Consider the following 15941-nt stretch of genomic DNA (forward strand, 5'->3'; position numbering starts at 1 on the left):
TAGGCTACGAGCATAAATGCATGAATATGTAAGGGAAATGGGCTTGAAATCATTAACAGTCTCAAGATATTTCATTTTTGGAACCAGGATAATAAAAGACCCATTAATGCTCTGCAATGGAGTGGTTCCTTGATGGAAATCCTTACACAACTGCACAAAATCATCCTTAACAATATGCCAACACTGCTTGAGGAACATGCCATTGAAACCATCAGGGCCAGGGGCTTTGTGTAACTTAATATGTTTAACCACTCCCTCTATTTCTTCCAAAGTAAACCCTGCTTCCAAAGATTGCAAGTCATCCACAGGACTAATAAATTCTTAATATTCAAGACCTCAGTAGATGGAAAAGAAACTCCCATTATCTGCTTGAAACACTGCAGTTATCATGAAGATTCAATGGAAGAAACTAAATTGGTGTCCCCGGAATCATTAAAATCATACTTAAGCAAGAAAAATAAACTACTCATCTTTATCAGATTAAACTTCTTACATAAATTAGAAAATTCATTAAACCATGACTATGTTTTTTGTTGTTGTACACAATGGCCAGAATTGAGGCGATCTAAGTGAAAATTGTATTCATAGGAAGAACACATCGAGCAATAATCATGACTAACACCAATGTTTTTTTAGGGATCTTTAAAATGATATATAGCATTTCTTGTGAAGCAAATTGAACAACAGGATAAGCAGAAGTACTAAAGGAGTGTCACAAAACAAAATTGATCTTATGACCTGAATTTATCGTTTCACGTAACATGTAATATGACCAGTCCTTGTGCACCTATGGATAAGATGAGATACCTAACTAAGTTTGTAAAGGGCGACTCTGACAACAATGTGCAATGAGCTCAAGGTTTTCCCATGATCCCAAACCTGCAAGATTGGTGAGCCTCTAATTGTGCTGGAGTGGTAAACAATATTTCATTAAGAAGTCTAACACCTGTGGGAACAAAAAAATATGGTTAGAGTAACATGGCAAAATATAATACTAGGTGAAATAACATCGGAATGTGGAAAAACAAAGAGAAGCAATAATCCTTGTTAAAAACAAAGAGAAGCAACAATCCTTGTTAAATAACTAGAACCGCCTCCGCCTTGTGAAAAACATAGTTGAGTGATATGGTCCAAATGAGGCAAATCTCATGACGACGTTTGTGCACTAATCTCTTCTTAGAGCCGTCGCTTTTAGAGATGTTGGGCAATACGTTGTTACAGAGGCTGAGTTTAATTGATATTTTCACGATATTAATGTATGATATTTGTCGAAAAAAAGTCTCCGTGTCAGCTAAAGGATCAAAACGGAGAAATTAAGCCCAATTTTTAAAATGTCCTTATATGTCAATCTTCATTTTTGTAGATTAATACACTGGTAGGGGTCGATCAGGTCGTATCAGCACATAGAAAACGATCATCTAAAAAAAAAAAAAAAGGTAAGATCAGATCGAGGGCGAGGAGGAGGAGGACGACAGGCAGAAACTCTTAAAAGAAAGAAGAAAGGACTTGCCCCACCCCTCCCTAACAAACCACCGCTCCGCTCCTCCTCGTTTAAGATCCGATCTCCCCACCCCTCGCTTCTTCCTGACCTCTCATCCTCGCCCTGCAGCCCAAATCCGCGCCACCGATGGCCCTCACGGGCCTCACCGACGCCACGGCGCCCGCCGCCGACGCAATGCCGCCCGCCACCAAGGACGCCGGCGGGGACGTCCGCATGATCTCCTCCAAGGAGATGAGCGCGCACAACGCCGCCGACGACCTCTGGATCTCCATCTCCGGGGACGTCTACGACGTCACGCCCTGGCTGCGCCGCCACCCGGGCGGCGAGGTCCCGCTCCTCACCCTCGCCGGCCAGGACGCCACCGACGCCTTCATGGCCTACCACCCGCCCTCCGTGCGCCCGCTGCTCCGCCGCTTCTTCGTCGGCCGCCTCTCCGACTACACCGTCTCGCCGGCCTCCGCCGACTTCCGCCGCCTCCTCGCGCAGCTCTCCTCCGCGGGCCTCTTCGAGCGCGTAGGCCCCATGCCCAAGGTCCAGCTCGCCGCAATGTCCGTCCTCTTCTCCCTCGCCCTCTACTGCACCCTCGCCTGCGCCTCCACCGGGGCCCACCTCTTCGCCGGCGGCCTCATTGGCTTCATCTGGATCCAGTCGGGCTGGATCGGCCACGACTCGGGCCACCACGAGCTCACCACCCACCCGGCCCTCAACCGCCTCATCCAGATCATCACCGGCAACTGCCTCACCGGCCTCGGCATCGCCTGGTGGAAGTACAACCACAACACGCACCACATCGCCTGCAACAGCCTCGACCACGACCCGGACCTCCAGCACCTGCCGCTCTTCGCCGTCTCCACCAAGCTCTTCAACAACATCTGGTCCGTCTGCTACGAGCGCACCCTCGCCTTCGACGCCATATCCAAGTTCTTCGTCAGCTACCAGCACTGGACCTACTACCCGGTCATGGGCTTCGCCAGGATCAATCTCATGGTGCAGTCGATCGTCTTCCTCATCACGCACAAGAAGGTGCAGCAGCGGTGGCTGGAGGTCGCCGGAGTCACCGCGTTCTGGATTTGGTACCCCTTGCTGATCTCCACCCTGCCGAGCTGGTGGGAGAGGGTGGCGTTCGTGCTCGTCGGCTTCTTCGTCACGGGGCTTCAGCATGTGCAGTTCACCCTGAACCACTTCTCAGCCGAGGTGTATCTCGGCCCACCAAAGGGGAACGACTGGTTCGAGAGGCAGACCGCCGGCACGCTCGACATCAAGTGCCCGCCGTGGATGGATTGGTTCCACGGCGGCCTGCAGTTCCAGGTCGAGCACCACTTGTTCCCTCGCCTGCCCCGGCAACACTACAGGATGGTCGCGCCGTTTGTGCGCGACCTCTGCAAGAAGCACGGGCTGCATTACGGCGCCGCGACGTTCTGGGAGGCAAATGTGATGACGGTCAAGACGCTAAGGGCTGCAGCAATGCAGGCTAGGCAAGCCACTACCGGTGCCGCGCGGAGGAATTTGGTCTGGGAAGCTGTTAACACTCTTGGATGAGGTTATCTGAGTACCAGGCAATTGCTAGCATTATCCAGGCTTGTCGGCATGAAGTTATCTGAGTGCTTCTCGATTGTGTAGAGAGATTTGATCCTTTCACCTGTTGGAGCTGTATCGGATTTTTCGTGTTTCCCGAGTGAGTGACTCTCTTCTGCAGTTGAAGAGCTAGTTGTTCATGCTTCAATTGTCTACCTGTACACCACATTTAGGTTCTCCCTGTCACGGTAAACCATTACAATAGCAATTGCTTTATATCATTATAATTAATTTATGGGTTATGATTACTTCCATTTCATCTTGCTTGCATTGAGCAGATCTCATGAAATTGTAAGCTTAATCCATGGTTGGGGGTGGGTAATGTTTTCTGGCATGCCTGTGTTGAATCCCAATTTGAGAACAGCCTATCTGTTCCAGGAATAAACATTCAGTCATCTTTATACGAAATCCATTCGAGACTGAACTGAAGTGGTAATTTCTGGTATGTGCATACAGGGCATACATCCATTCCCCTTGATTCTCCTATTTCTGTGGGCTTGTTGAATGCTTCTGGTTATGCATGATCAGGGTTTCAGATCTATGAGCAGCACGTTCATCGAGACTTTCATGCTACTGGCGTATTACTCTTTTCGTGGTAACGTTGAATAAAACTAGGGCCATTTTGCTACTTCGTCGAGTCAAAAACAATTGTGGGATGTGATCTACAGATCTGCTAGGGCCAAGCGACGCGCATCGTGTTCCCCTGGCCGCTTATTTCCGAGTGTGTGTCCCTGTTGAGCCTGCATCGCTGTACGAAATACAGCCATTTCTTTGGTGTCCTTGTCCGATTCCCACAAGATATTCTCACAGGCGCCTATGATTCGTCACTGGTGGTTAGCAGCGTCAGCGTGCGGCGCATGTGAGCTGCCCCGCGCCCGCGGCATGCCCACGGCACCATGTCTGTTTGCATACCACAAGAGTATTTCGTCCTGACATACACGTTGGGGGTCCTTGCCTTGTTGTCTAGAATACTACAGTAGTACTTTTTGTCGGAATGCGTAGCCCCCACCTTGATCTACTAGTTGTCTTAACCCTGACATACACGTTGGGGGCCATTGGATCAGTCTACGAAATTCGATTGAATTTTGCATTAAATTCAGCAATTCGGTGGAAATTAATTCAGCGCGCTGTCCGGAAAATGACCCAACGTCTGTAACCTGAGAACCTGAAGATGTGGTCATATAATCGATCGAATATTCCAACTGCAGTAGGCTGTATTCAGTGCTCAATTCAATACAGGTGACTGTTATTCCCAGCCAATACGATATTCAGTTTTAGTGTATCAACAATGATAGCCTCCCCTATATATATGCAACCTGGTGGTGGAAATGGAAGGACACATTTGTTTTCAAATAATTTTTTGCGGAAGCAGAAACAAATATAAAATCATGGTACCAGATACATGCTGAATATGGCACGAACACAAAGCGGGAACGGAGAGCGGACGAGGACGAGGCTGTGGAACTAAGAAACCCCTTGGATCATGTAGAAAAACTCAGAAAAGAAAACCAAAATTGTATTAAGCCCTAAAATGAAATCAAATATGATGATCTATCATGATTACTTTCTTTTTGAAAAAGAGGATGCCCCTGGCCTCGGCATCGATTGATGCATACAATCTTTATTAATAAAAGCACAAAAGTAGAAGTAAAAAAAAAAAGCCTGATGCCTCATGCCTAGCGACAACATCTCCATGACTACTGCTAGTCCTATGGCAAATGGAAAAAAGAAAAAGAAAATACACTATGCAAGTATGCAAAGCAAGAATACCAAAAAAAAGTGTAGAAATTTTTCTCTCTTAAAGCACACCAAAGCAATAAATGCTATGGAGAAACTAGAGAAGACGAACAATTGTGGAGTTCAACCAATGACTCCAAGATCCGGATCCAAGGGCTCCCCTCACTTAGAGGAGGATTTTTTGGTAGGTATTGTAGATCTGGATCTCCTTTTTTCAAAGCCCTCAAAAAGATGCAAGAATCATTGGAGGTAAGGGAACGAAGCAAGCTCAAGAGAGTCAATAATTGTGGCCAAAAACGTGTTCAAGAACCCTATAGAGTTGTTGGGGAAGAAGCCTCTTTTATAGGAAAAACAAATATGGCCATTTGGGGCAAATCCGACCAAAGTCGACGTCAGGGCAAGTGAAACCGGCCCCCAAACCGACATTCCCGGTCCCCAGCTCGGTGCCTCGGCTCCCATGCCGAAATGCCCGACGAAATCACACCGAACAACTTAAAATGTTACTACAGTCATTCCGGTGAGCTCCAGTGTGGGAACCTGTGAAGACGGGACGATCCGGTGCACAATCCGATGAACCAGATTGCACAGAAAACAGAGCAAACAACAATGGGGACAACTTTTACATTCAGACTCCGATTTTAGCATACTTGGGCTTTTTGCATGACTAAGAACAAAATCTATCTATTGGATATTATAAACCCAATAAGGAGAAAGACACTAAATGTAAAATGTGGGGATAATTGAAACATCCCAAATCGAAGAGCTGTTAAAACTCCAACCTCAAAAACGCAATGGAAGATGTATACAAATTTCGTTTTGGATGAACTTGGGATTGCTGAGAAGCTACCGACGGGCTCAAGAATCTCACACAGAGAACCACCAAGAAGTAAAAATAATAGGAGATGCAAAGTATGCAAAGGATTGAACTCCCTAAGATGATGCGATCAAGTTACGTATTCAACCGAAATCCCCTCTTAATAATGCGGCTATTTATCCTATAACCCGGTCTCCTATGTGTTGCTACAATGTGGACAATACAAATGTTGAAGGAACCGCTTCAACGTGCTGCGCTAGATATCGCTTTAGGAGCGTAACCTAGATATCGCTCTAGGAGCGGGGCTGTCAAGAGTTTAGTTCAAACTCTCAACACACAAGATCTAATCCTAGATCTAAAACAAGAACACAAAGTTCTCTTTATTGATAGGTTGGTAGTACATAGTCTGGGTACATATGTAGATGCTGGACCTCTATTTATAGGCTGCATGAGCCTTCACTCCTTAGCTCTACTCACAACTAGAGTGTTCTAGAGAACACTACATAAGCTAGGAAAATAGATATAAATATTCTTGTTACAACTTATAGCTAGAACATGCTAGAAAGTACTACAATACATGTGACTGAAGGATTCTATTTCCTAGAATATAGTAGAAGTGTGTAGAAGCTAGTACTGAACATTACTTCTATTTTATTTTGATTTATTTTCTCTACTGTCCCTCATCATCCTCCCCTGGTTGTTTAGAACTTGACCTCGAGTTATCTACATAAAGTGCTTGTTCTGGATGATAAAGGGCCAAGTCTGTCACATTGAATGTGTGAGATATTCCCATCTCCCAGGTAGATCTATCACATAAGCATTATCGTTTATCTTCCTTAGAATAGAGGAGGGTACATATTTCCGTTGCCTAAGCTTTGCTTTAACGCCTAAAGGAAGTCTTTCTTTTCGGAGGTATACCATCACTTTATCACCAACTTGGAATGATTTCAGCATCTGTTTGCAATCAACCAACTGTTTGTACTTCTGATTTTGTGCCTCCAAGACACCGCGAATTTCTTCAAATAGTTTTATGTAGTTCTCAACAAAGGACAAGACTGCTTTTGAGCTTCCTTTTGATGGTAGCTTCAGCAGATCCACCACATGTGTTGGAACTTTAGTGTAGACAATAGAGTATGGACTCCTTCCTGTTGATCTATGGTTGGAGTTGTTGTAGGAGAATTCAGCAAGAGATAAAGCTAAATTTCATTGTCCCCTTTTATCACCACAAATTCAACGGATCAGATTCCCCAAAGACTTGTTCACCACTTCTGTTTGGCCATCTGTTTGTGGGTGAGCCGTAGTAGAAAATTTTAACTCCGTGTTGAATTGCTTCCACAAAGTCAACCAAAATGCAGCAAGGAACTTGCTATCACGGTCTGAAACAATGGACCGTGGAACCCCATGAAGTCTAACCACTTCTCGGAAGAATAAATTTGCAACATGACGAGCATCTGTTGTCTTGCGGTATGGGATGAAATGAGCCATTTTGGAGAATCTGTCCACCACCACAAATACAACATCATTCCCACGCCTTGTTCTTGGCAAACCCAAGACGATGTCCATAGAGATATCCTCCCATGGAGCCTCAAGAATAGGAAAAGGCATGTATAACCCTGAGTTTTGGACATGTCCTTTGCATGTTTGACATATGGGGCATCACTGAACAAACTTTCCAGCATCTCTCTTCAACTGTGGCCAATAGTAACGCGCCTCTAGATTAGCGATAGTCTTGTCACGTCCCACATGGCCACTAAGATCACTTGAATGGAGCTCTCTAATCAACTTGTCATGTAGAGAACTTGGGATGCATAACCGATCATCCTTGAAGAGATAACCATCTTGCACTAAATAGCTGTCGCCTAATGGTTGGTCTCTTAGGTGTTTTACCCAAACATGGCCAAAGTATTCGTCCTCTTCATACAACTCTTTTATTTGATCCATGCCCGTAAGTTCAGCCTTGAATGAAGTCAAGAGGCATGCACGTCGACTCAAAGCATCAGCGACTCTGTTGGTTGTTCCAGATTTATGCACAATAAGGTAGTTAAACCTCTCCAAATATGATGCCCATCTTGCTAGCATGCAATCCACATGCTTTTAATTTATAAAATGCTTCAAGGATTGATGATCACTGTAAACAATGAATTCCTTAGGCAACAAATAGACTTTCCAGGTCTTTAAAGCCCGGAAAACATCATACAATTCTTGCTGATAGGTACTCCACTTCTATCTTGCTTCGTGATAGCGTGTATGCACACGTCCGTTGGGAACCCCAAGAGGAAGGTGTGATGCGTATAGAAGCAAGTTTTCCCTCAGTAAGAAACCAAGGTTATCGAACCAGTAGGAGCCAAGAAGCCCGTTGAAGGTTGATGGCGGTGGAGTGTAGTGCGGCGCAACACCAGGGATTCCGGCGCCAACGTGGAACCTGCACAACACAACCAAATTACTTTGCCCCAACGTGACAGTGAGGTTGTCAATCTCACCGGCTTGCAGTAACAAAGGATTAGATGTATAGTGTGGAAGATGATGTTTGCATAGAACAGTAGAACAAGTATTGCAGTAGATTGTATTCGATGTAAAAGAATGGACCGGGGTCCACAGTTCACTAGAGGTGTCTCTCCCATAAGATAAATAGCATGTTGGGTGAACAAATTGCAGTTGGGCAATTGACAAATAAAGAGAGCATAACAATGCACATACATGTTATGATGAGTAGTGTGAGATTTAATTGGGCATTACGACAAAGTACATAGACCGCTATCCAGCATACATCTATGCCTAAAAAGTCCACCTTCGAGTTATCATCCGAACCCCTTCCAGTATTAAGTTGCAAACAATAGACAATTGCATTAAGTATGGTGCGTAATGTAATCAACAAGTACATCCTTAGATATAGAATTGATGTTTTATACCTAGTGGCAACAGCACATCCACAACCTTAGAGGTTGCTGTCACTCCCCGCATTTAATGGAGGCATGAACCCACTATCGAGCATAAGTACCCCCTCTTGGAGTTACAAGCAATGACTTGGCCGGAGCCTCTACTAGCAACGGAGAGCATGCAAGATCATAAACAACACATAGATAGATTGATAATCAACATAGCATAGTATTCATTATTCATCGGATCCCAACAAACGCACATGTAGCTTTACAGATAGATGATCTTGATCATGTTAGGCAACTCACAAGATCAGACAATGATAGCACAATGAGGAGAAGACGACCATCTAGCTACCGCTATGGACCCATAGTCCAGGGGTGAACTACTCACACATCAATCCGGAGGCGACCATGGCGGTGTAGAGTCCTCCGGGAGATGATTCCCCTCTCCGGCAGGTGCCGGAGGTGATCTCCTGAATCCCCGAGATGGGATTGGCGGCGGCGGCGTCTCTGGAAGGTTTTCCGTATCGTGGCTCTCGGTACTGGAACTATCATCGACGAAGGCTTAAGTAGGCGGAAGGGCGGAGTCGGAGGGCTCACGGGGGCCCCACACGCTAGGGCCGCGCGGGCCCCCCCTTGGCCGCGCCGCCCTAGTGTGGCGGCGCCCCGTGGCCCCACTTCGTCTCTCCCTAGGTCTTCTGGAAGCTTCGTGGAAAAATAGGACCTTGGGCGTTGATTTCGTCCAATTCCGAGAATATTTCCTTACTAGGATTTCTGAAACCAAAAACAGCAGAAAACAAGAATCGGCTCTTCGGCATCTCGTTAATAGGTTAGTGCCGGAAAATGCATAATAATGACATATAATGTGTATAAAACATGTGAGTATCATCATAAAAGTAGCATGGAACATAAGAAATTATAGATACGTTTGAGACGTATCAAGCATCCCCAAGCTTAGTTCCTACTCGTCCCGAGTAGGTAAACGATAACAAAGATAATTTCTTAAGTGACAATGCTACCATAATCTTGATCAATACTATTGTAAGCACATGTAATGAATGCAGCGATTTGAAACAATGGTAAATGTAATGAGTAAGCAATGGAATCATATAACAAAGACTTTTCATGAATAGTACTTTCAAGACTAGCATCAATAAGTCTTGCATAAGAGTTAACTCATAAAGCAATAAGTTCAAAGTAAAGGCATTGAAGCAACACAAAGGAAGATTAAGTTTCAGCGGTTGCTTTCAACTTGTAACATGTATATTTCATGAATATTGTCAACATAAAGTAATATAACAAGTGCAATATGCAAGTATGTAGGAATCAATGCACAGTTAACACAAGTGTTTGCTTTTTGAGATAGAAGGAAATGGGTAAACTGACTCAACAATAAAAGTAGAAGAAAGGCCCTTCGCAGAGGGAAGAATTGATTGCTATATTTGTGCTAGAGCTTTTATTTTGAAAACAAGAAACAATTTTGTCAACGGTAGTAATAAAGCATATGAGTTATGTAAATTATATCCTACAAGTTGCAAGCCTCATGCATAGTATACCAATAGTTCCCGCACCTTGTCCTAATTAGCTTGGATTTACATGGATTATCATAGCATATGTGGTGACCCGGCATACCACTGCATGGTGTAGTATGCAAGTCTGATATAACACCAATGAAACACCGTTCCACTAGTATTATATCGCTCAGAGTGGTACAATAGAAACATATGCGGGTCCAAGGCATGTCTATGGAATTACATACAAGCTCTGATACAGAAGATCAGCACAGCCTCCTACTTTACAATGAGGTAAAACTGCAAATAAACTCCAGGAGAACGACTTGTAGTCTAATCTTATCACTAACTCTACTTGTAGAGGTTTTGACTAGCTATAGGTGTTATGAATAGATTCTAGCTAAATAGGAGCTAGGTTTAGGGAACTAGTTCCCTTCTACTGCTTAATCTAGGTTTTCTCCATGGTGGATGTGGTGTATGACTCTTCCAGCAGGTTCCTGTCCCTTGAAGTAGTGGTTGACTCCTCGGTCTTCGAGTTGCACTGTAGATCCTCCTTCGATGCCTCCATATCTAAGCAGGGGATTTAAGAGTGGGATGAGTACGAGCGTACTCAACAAGTTCATTATAGGAAAGAGGTGTTTGATGCACTAGCTACGGCATTAGACCAAAAAGTCTAATACCAATGCAAGTTTTCATAACCATTTCTTCAAAAGGTTGCTTTTATTCAGAAGAACTATGTCCGTCAGCCTTCACCGGTTTACTAGAACTTCATGGAGTTCCTTTCCGACCGCGTTCGCAGTTCCATATCCCGGAACAGGGAGTGACAGGTCACGGTTCATTACACTCTGCAGAGGTGTGTTGCTTTACCCATAAGAGATCTTAACATTGGTGCCAACCGGGGGCGACCCGTCCACACTTCCTTTGGTGTGAGGCCCGGTATAAGGTCTAGCCAATCATGTTCCTCCGCTACCTCGAACACCCACCCTTTGTTGCATGCCCTGACCCTGGGTCCACGCCGGTCCCATTATTCCCGTAGATTTCAGGGTGGACCCCGACCACGATGACAGTGGTGGGCTCTACCATACACTCCTACGCCGGTAGCTGCAACCCATCATAGACCGCAATACCCTGGGGACTTAGGACTCCCCAGCCTCACCGCTTGCTCCTTCGGGCGACAAGTGTACTACGGACTATGCCGTGGGGACTTAGGACTCCCCAGCCTCACCGCTTGCCCCCTTGGATTACAAGTGTACTACGGTAAAGCGCATCCGTTGATGAACGAGATGTGGAAACACTTTTGACTACTCCGTCCCACTCCGGATCTTATGGTTAACACGGGTATTACGGCACAAGAATCACTGGCGACATTTGTTGTTTAATCCTAGATGGATATAAACCCTTGCAATGGAACCTCCACCATCTCAACACAATCCATGGTTCCATTGCCCACCACATAGTCATATTCATAGTTATGAAAATAGTGGTTTTGCTTTTTATGCAATAGTGATAAACATAGTACTTTGCAAGTAATTTGGTAAAAATACTCAAATGACATGAGCAAGCGATGAACTTGCCTTTCTTGACTGCAAGATTATGCAGACAAGGTCTTCGATACGCAATAACTCCAAATTCTGAAATAGCATCATCGTCCGGTGAGGACGATGTTTAAAAGATTGGCAAGGATGCAATAATGCATAATTATGAGATGCAATCGCTCTAAGCGTGACCTAACCCCGATGATTTAGGATCAGTGAGTTGTAATGATTGGTTTAGGGTGTGTTGCACTTTTAGAGTGATTCACATATAAGGTTCTTATTCAGGTGTGATTACTTGATATTATAAACAGGTAGATAATAAAGCATAATAATCAATTGAGCACACAAAGAATGATAATTGGCATAATGTTAACAAGTAAAGAACAATGGTCAGTTTTAGTACGATATGGCATGGTTAATGATTGATTATCATATACTTTAAAAGAATAACTTTTGAAGAACATGTTCTTTAATAAAGAACAAGTATGATAATTAGGTTGGTGGGGTTCTATGGTTGATTATGGTTTCATCTAGTTTCTGGAGTAAGTATTAGATGGATCACAACAATGTTGGATTCATCAATACCTAGTGTCGTTGCCTAATCGACGGTACCTCGGAGGAGGGATCCTCACGAGGGGAAGAAGAAGTAGGGGCCATAGGGCGGAGTGCACACGGGACGGTGGTACGCGAGTTACCCAGCTTCGGAACACCTGCACGATGACAGGGCCTACTGCTGCTTGTCTGGAATTATCTGGGCGCTTTCGCGTTGTTACAATGAGTTGTTGTTGTTTCTAGGGCTCCCGGGATCCGGCTTATATAGGCGCTCGGATCTAGGGTTTACACGGAGAGTCCTAGCCGGAATACAAGTTGCCTAACTACGGTACAAAGTCTTGCTGTGTACGTCAAGGATCCGCCTTCCTTCTAGGTCACGCTGGATCCGGATACTTCATGGGCCTTCACGGATCCGGCCTCCTTCGTAGGTCGGTTAGGATCCGGCTCCTCGTTCCTGGGCTGGACGTCATCCTTCATGATCTACAGCAACTGGGCCGCCCGATGGGCCACATGCCTCACCACCAACTATGGGCCACCCGGGTTTGCCGGATCTTGGCCACGCCGTTGATATACCCATAAAGTATACCCACAACAGTAGCCCCCGAAGTTCTCCGAGATTCATCATTCCTCCGACTTCATTCAGCTCGGAAACGAAGAGAATCTCGAAGAGCTTCAAAACTTATTACTTGATTCCGGGTTCGCTCCTCCGGAAATCCTTCGTCTTCAGATCATGCGTAACAACGGAAAGTCCACTTTTCCCGCGCACAACTTCCTCATTTCCCGCGCTAAATTTTCGCAGATGCAAATCTTTAGCCGGAATTTTCGGGAGTGCATGGTTAAGTTACCTCCACGTCATTTTACCGCACTTGACCTAAAACACGTGTCATCCATCCAACGGTGCAACCGTTCCGTTTCCACCGTTGGATCCGGATCCCGAATCTCCGCGCGCGGCCTATAAATACCCCGCAGCTCGGTAATTTTTCATTCTTTCACCTCTCCTCACCACTTCGTCTTCCTCCTCGCGCCGCGCTGCCCGACAGATCTCGATTCCGACGAACTTCGCCACGGTGAGCTCCGCGCGCCGCCAGTCCAAGCCTCCCCTCGCGCCAAGATCCCTTCGGTTGAACGGGAATTTCTTCCCGCCGCCGATTCGTGGTCACGCGGGGCGGTTTACTTCAAGTCCGGCGACCTCGTCTTCACCGAAGCTCCGTCGAGCCACCGCGCCATTAGCGGTAAGTGCGCCGGCCTCGTAGAAGATAGACTTAGTGTAGAAGATAGATTAAGTGATCCGGGTACTCAAATACTTTGTATGGGCGCAGCCGGAAGCATGCCACTCGAAACGTCGCATTGTACTGGTAGCTCTCCGAGTAGCCCTGATCCCAATCAAATAGAACCAATATGCCCGGATCCCATATCATTCCTGCCACCATATGTTTCCGACATTAGACTAGCTCAACCTTTTTCCGCGTCTTCCAGCACCACTCCAGGCCGGATCCCCTCCCTCCAAGAGCTTCAAGAAGAACTCGAGGGACAAGCTAGGATGGCAGCAAAGGTGCAGGAGGTGGAAAACAAGAGAGCGTCCAAAGCCCGGATCCGCGAAGGAGAGCGGGGTCAGTGGTGGCCTTGCGCAACTACCGATGTGGAGCTTAGAGAGCTCCAGAACGAGGGCATGATCTCCACACATTGGAGTTTCACTCGTGATTCCGACGTCCCCAAGCCAGAAGCCGGAGAAATTGTTATGACCAAGGCTTGGGTGGAACGCGGACTTTCACTTCCCTGTTCGGAGTTTTTTCTCTCCGTCCTCAACACATACGGGCTCCAGCCCCACAACATCTGCCCAAATTCATATCTCCTCCTGTCCAACTTCGTGACTCTCTGCGAAGGGCATCTTGGGATCCGGCCAGATGTCAAGTTATGGCAATTCTTTTTCCGGGTGAAGAAAGAAACCAAGGACAAAGCAATGGTGAACTGCGGAAGCATGATGTTCATGCTCCGTCCTAGTCGCATGTATCCTCCCCACGATTCGCACGAATCCGTCCGGTACTGGAATGCCGGATGGTTCTATGAGAAGAACGCCTCAGTTCCGGATGTCCACCAAGGCCTGCCCCAGTTTATCAACGATCCTCCGGAAGAGCTTGCAAGCTGGAGCTTCGTCCCTTCGCTCGCCCAGACCCCGATCTTGGAAAAGGCTGCGCGGAGAATCTCCTGGTTAGTCCACGACGGGCTGACCGGAGCCCAGCTCACACTTAGCTGGTTCTCCCGGAGAATCCAGCCTCTACGCTACAACGCGCGCCTGATGTGCGCTTATACCGGGGCGGATGATCTTCTCCGGGTTACCCGCCACGATCTTCCGGCCGACTCTTTGAAGAGAAGGTTCAAGACGCTGGTGAAGATTCCGAGGGGCCAACAGGTCCCGGAACTGATCAAGGATATATACACGAACGACCGATGTCCTCCGGTAAGCTTTGTTCTTTTCGTTGATTCAAACTTCGCAAGTTTTTTGATGTTATCTCTAACTCTTGTTCATTTCTTCCAGCTCAACACTTTGGCGGAGGAAAACTTCCGCACCATTCTTCGTGTTCCCGTTGGCGGCGACGCGGCGGAGGAGGCTCCGGAAGACGACGAGGAGGAAGAGGAGCAGGCACCCCACAAGGCGGCCCCTCGACCTACAAAGCGTCCCCGCGCCAAGGCTTCCGGCACTGAAGCCGGAACTACTGGCGAGGCCTCCGCCAAGAAGCCCAAGACGACAAAACCACCTCCGCTAGACTCAAGGAAAGCGGAGCGTGCGCGCCTAAGGATGCTCTCAACAGCTGGCCAGCGCACGCGGCCCATCATCCCCGGCGCCCCGTAAGTTTCCGAACATGATGCAACTTTAACTTGGCGAAATTATCTCTTGTTTGAACCCTTACACTTGTTTGCAGGAATCCGAATGTCACCGCCACGCGGACCACCAGCCAGGAGCCCATCACGAAATACATGAAGAAATCTCCGGCTGTTGGTCCCTCTACCCCAGTTCCACCAAGTGCCTCCCACCCAACTCCTCAACCGTCGCCCCCTCAGGCTGATCCATCTCCCCCTCCTGCCGCAAGCACTCCACCGGAAATAATTCCGGTTAGCAGCGAGAAGGTGGGCGGAGACGATCCTAAGGCCAAAGGCCTTGCCCAAGAAGATGCGGAAGCACAAGGCCAAGGAGAGGCTGAAGTCACTTCTTCCGAGAAGGCTGGAGGGGGCGCTGGCGATATGGTCGTTTTTCCGAAGAACTTTGGAGATCCGGCTGACACCACTTCCACCCCCAAGGCGTATGCTACTAAGTTTTTCAACAAACTGTCCGAGGCGGAGAAGTGGGAACTTGAACAAGACCTGCTCAACGCCATGCTGAACAACGCCTGGGGGAAGCCTGACTCCAGGACAACAGAAATCCAAGACTTCAAGAAGAACGTCGGCCAGTTCTTGGACCAGCTCATCTGCAAGCAAAAGGTACTCCCCAGTAGCCCCCAAGCATGTAAGCGGAAACTCAAAAAGTAGTTAGCGCTTAGATGCTTAGAGTAAGATTACTTCCGGGTAGGTTGTTAAATTGGATCAGTAGCCCCCAAGCATTATGGCGGAAAGGTTCCGGCAATGATGCTTTGAAAGAAACCACTGTTACAGGCGGAATTTTTACTCCTGCTCTGTTTAAATTTTACAGGAACGAGCGAGCACTCGCACTACGAGCTGCACAAGAACATTGCCCTGCAGCGCCGCGTTACTCTGAGCCAGGCGGAAAATATCCGGTCTCTGAAGGATGAGAATGCGGAGCTGACCAAACAACTGGCGGACGCCCAAGGTTGGTTTCCGTCT

General features: G+C 46.9%; 1 protein-coding gene across 1 annotated transcript; it reads left to right on the top strand.

Moving 5' to 3' along the window:
• The first annotated feature begins 1553 nt into the window (after positions 1-1553).
• LOC124655095 (delta(8)-fatty-acid desaturase 2-like) lies at positions 1554-3311 on the top strand. The gene has a single exon (XM_047194057.1). The coding sequence runs from the start codon at positions 1628-1630 to the stop codon at positions 3038-3040; it is 1413 nt and encodes a 470-aa protein (XP_047050013.1). The 5' UTR covers positions 1554-1627; the 3' UTR covers positions 3041-3311.
• The last annotated feature ends 12630 nt before the right edge of the window (positions 3312-15941 follow it).

The sequence above is a fragment of the Lolium rigidum genome, chromosome 5 (assembly GCF_022539505.1).
Source record: "Lolium rigidum isolate FL_2022 chromosome 5, APGP_CSIRO_Lrig_0.1, whole genome shotgun sequence".
NCBI classification, from domain to species: domain Eukaryota; kingdom Viridiplantae; phylum Streptophyta; class Magnoliopsida; order Poales; family Poaceae; genus Lolium; species Lolium rigidum.